At 41.9% G+C, this 3,343-nt stretch overlaps 1 protein-coding gene across 1 annotated transcript in view; it reads left to right on the top strand.

Moving 5' to 3' along the window:
* TMEM18 (transmembrane protein 18) overlaps positions 1 to 3,101 on the top strand; it is a gene marked incomplete at its 5' end in the record, with an annotated part of 6,798 nt that extends 3,697 nt beyond the window's left edge. The window contains 2 exons of the mRNA XM_015425691.1: positions 2,826 to 2,919; positions 3,006 to 3,101. Of these exons, the coding sequence (XP_015281177.1) occupies positions 2,826 to 2,919; positions 3,006 to 3,101 (190 nt within the window). The remainder of the gene's footprint in view (positions 1 to 2,825; positions 2,920 to 3,005) is intronic.
* Positions 3,102 to 3,343: the final 242 nt, after the last annotated feature.

The raw sequence follows: 3,343 nt of genomic DNA, 5'->3' as shown, positions 1-3,343 counted from the left end.
AATGCTATGCTGGGGATTATTAGAAAGGGTATTGAAAACAGATCAGCCAATATAATAATGCCCCTATATAAATCAATGGTGAGACCTCATTTGGAATACTGTATGCAGTTCTGGGCACCACACCTTAAAAAGGATATTATAGCTTTGGAAAAAGTGCAGAAAAGGGCAACTCGAATGATAAAAGGGTTGGAACACTTTCCCTATGAGGAAAGGTTAAAGCGCTTAGGGCTCTTTAGCTTGGAGAAGAGACGACTGAGGGGTGACATGATCGAGGTTTATAACATTATGCATAGGAAAGAGCAGGTAGAGAAAGAGGTACTTTTCTCCCTTTCTCACAATACAAGAACTCGTGGGCACTCCATGAAACTGCAGAGCGGTCGGGTTAGAACGGATAAAAGGAAGTACTTCTTCACCCAAAGAGTGATTAACACATGGAATTCACTGCCACAGGAAGTGGTGGGTGCTACAAGCATGGACGGCTTCAAAAGGGAATTAGATAAGCATATGGAGCAGAGGTCCATCAGTGGCTATTAGCCACAAGGTATAGCTAGGTAGGACGTCCTTCTTCACCCAAAGAGTGATTAACACTTGGAATTCACTGCCACAGGAAGTGGTGGGTGCTACAAGCATGGATGGCTTCAAAAGGGAATTAGATAAGCATATGGAGCAGAGGTCCATCAGTGGCTATTAGCCACAAGGTATAGCTAGGGGCTCTGGGGCAAGTGATGCTCTGTCTTCTTGGTGCTTGGGGGGGGGTCAACAGTGGGAGGGCTTCTAATGTCCTGGCCCCACTGCTGGACCTCCTGATGGCACTGGTATTTCTGGCCACTGTGTGACACAGAGTGTTGGACTGGATGGGCCTTTGGCCTGATCCAACATTGGCATCTCTTATGTTCTTATGTTCTTATGACCCCCCTCTCCCAAGTCATTTATTTCCCATTCTTTTTGGCTACATGTTGTCATGGGTGCTTTACAGATTTATTGTTAACAAAGCATCAGTCGAAGTAGTTTTGACATCCCATAGATTTCTGTGGGAGAGCCAAGCACAGGCTTCAGTGTGAACTGTGGCTCATATATATATATTTTTATTAGGAACAAGATTGTTTAGTCCATAATACACACATAAGAATATTCTGTAATTTAGGCCTAGTCTGAGAAACTTGTCTGGGAGTTGAGTAGACCCCAAACTCAACCACAAAAATAAGAAACCAGGGAGTTGTATTACATCTGCCATCAGCTGCTGGAGGTGGAGCCTCCAGCTCCAGAGAATAGCAGCCAAAATGAGAAAATATAAAACTTGGAATATATAGCATTTTATTAATTTTGGCCTATATGTTGCTTTTGCAGTGTGCAGTTTATATGAAAACGACTCCTGGAATGCTGAAGTTCACATTGCTATTTTAAAAATACTGGGTAGGGAGCATGAAACACTACAGGGCAATTAACTTCATACCACCGGTTTGGTGTAGTGGTTAAGAGCAAAAGACTCTAATCTGGAGAACTGGGTTTCATTCCCCACTCCTCCATATGCAGCTGCTGGGTGACCTTGGGTCACTCACAGTTCTCTCAGAGCTGTTCTCTAAAGAGCAGTTCTCTCAGAGCTTTCTCAGTCTCACCTACCTCACAGGGTGTCTGTTGTGGGGAGAGGAAGGGAAGGAGATAGTAAACCGCTCTGAGACTTTGAGGGAAGGGTGGGGTATAAATCTAATATCTTCTTGTACTGCTTGAGGAAAACAAGGAGTGCAGAGACTGAAGTGTTATCAGGTATTTTTCCCCCATTGCTCCAGGTCAATTTGACCTGAGTTTTGAGGTGAGAGCAAAAACTGTTTTTTTAGAGAAATGAAGAACAGGGAACTGATTTGAAGCAGGGAAAAGCCCCCCCCCCCCCCGGTTATGGCAAACCCAAATGAGAATTTTTGACAATTTGTGCTTCCTGACAGAGAAAATGGCATTGCTGAACAGCAGGAGTGTTGCAAAGGTGTTTCCAGAGTTACTGTAGCTCTCATGGCCAAATGCTGTTGGGGGTGGCAAGCTGCAAGACGTAGGGGCTAATTATTTACTTAGGAAAAAATGTTTTCAAAATTCAGTAGCTGAAATTAAGCACTAGGGTATAAAGTGGCACAGTTTCTTATGGCATCGAGTACCTATGGCTTTAAAATCACTGCTGTGGTAATGATGCGTGTGGCTCACTGTTGAAGCTATTTATATGGAGGCTGCATTCTATAACTGTATTTTATGGTGTATGAAAATAACCTTTTAGGATATGAATTGGCGGTTCCCCAGAATATATGATAGACCTGTGGAGACATGTGCAGTGCACATTTATTACCTTTGCTGTGTTGCATTTTCAAGGGTGCATACCTTACTCTGACAGGTGACCCACAGAAACCAAGAGCATGCCACTTGCATTCCTTTGAAGACCATTGCAAAGCTGTGTTTGGCTTTATCCGAGCTGGATTGCATCTAAACTCCTCAGGCTAGTAATCTCTTTCTCCACTCCCAGTTTACTCTTCATTTGAACATGGGTGGACAATTTGTATGCACATTTTATTTGCCCGTGTGGTTCAGCTCTGTCCATTGAAGTGAATACGGGCTTCTGTATACACTTCAGCTTTGCATTCGGAAGTTTGGAAGAGCGTACTGATAAAACACAACTGAAATGGGATACGCGGTTATTGTTGTGTAATGGTTGTATTCCTTAGGATCCTGGTAGAAATAATAGAACTCTGAAGGATGATAAAACAAGATCCCTGTAGAATATGTTAACCAGTGTAGCATTGCATAAGTTCTGCTGCTGGGTTGAGTTTTTTTCTGCTCCTTTGCAGGTTGTTCTCAAAACACCAGTACTTCGATTCAAGAGGAATGTTTATTTCCTTAATATTTTCAGTGCCCTTGCTGCTAAACGGTATCATAATTGTGGTAAGTGTTAATTTGTCACTTTACAAATGCAGGCACTTGATAGCTATCGGTAATGTCACATGTCAATATTTTGCTTTGATTTCCAGATTGCATGGGTTTATAAATCACTGAATGTAATGACTGAACTAAAGACCTTGCAGCAGAAAAGGAAAGCAAGAAAAGAAAATAAGAAAAGTAAATGAATCAAATTTTCTTCCAGAATTTCCTTTGGAACTGCCGTACTGTTGTCCTTCATAGTGTGATTTTTTTGAAGATTTGCTTGTTTGTGCCGACCTCTCTTACAAGTATACTGGCTCCATTAATTCACTTTCCGTTTGAATGCCAGTCACACCAGAGCTTCTTTTGGGGTCCACTATGTAAAATAGTTTCTTCTGAACAAGTAGTAAAGCAACTTCAATTATACAGTGAACATAAATTCACATTT

Source organism: Gekko japonicus, unplaced genomic scaffold (assembly GCF_001447785.1).
Source record: "Gekko japonicus isolate JY-2015 unplaced genomic scaffold, Gekko_japonicus_V1.1 scaffold1336, whole genome shotgun sequence".
In the NCBI taxonomy this organism is placed as follows: domain Eukaryota; kingdom Metazoa; phylum Chordata; class Lepidosauria; order Squamata; family Gekkonidae; genus Gekko; species Gekko japonicus.
The sequence above is the reverse complement of the archived record's forward strand: the minus strand, read 5'-3'. Positions and strand labels throughout refer to the sequence as shown.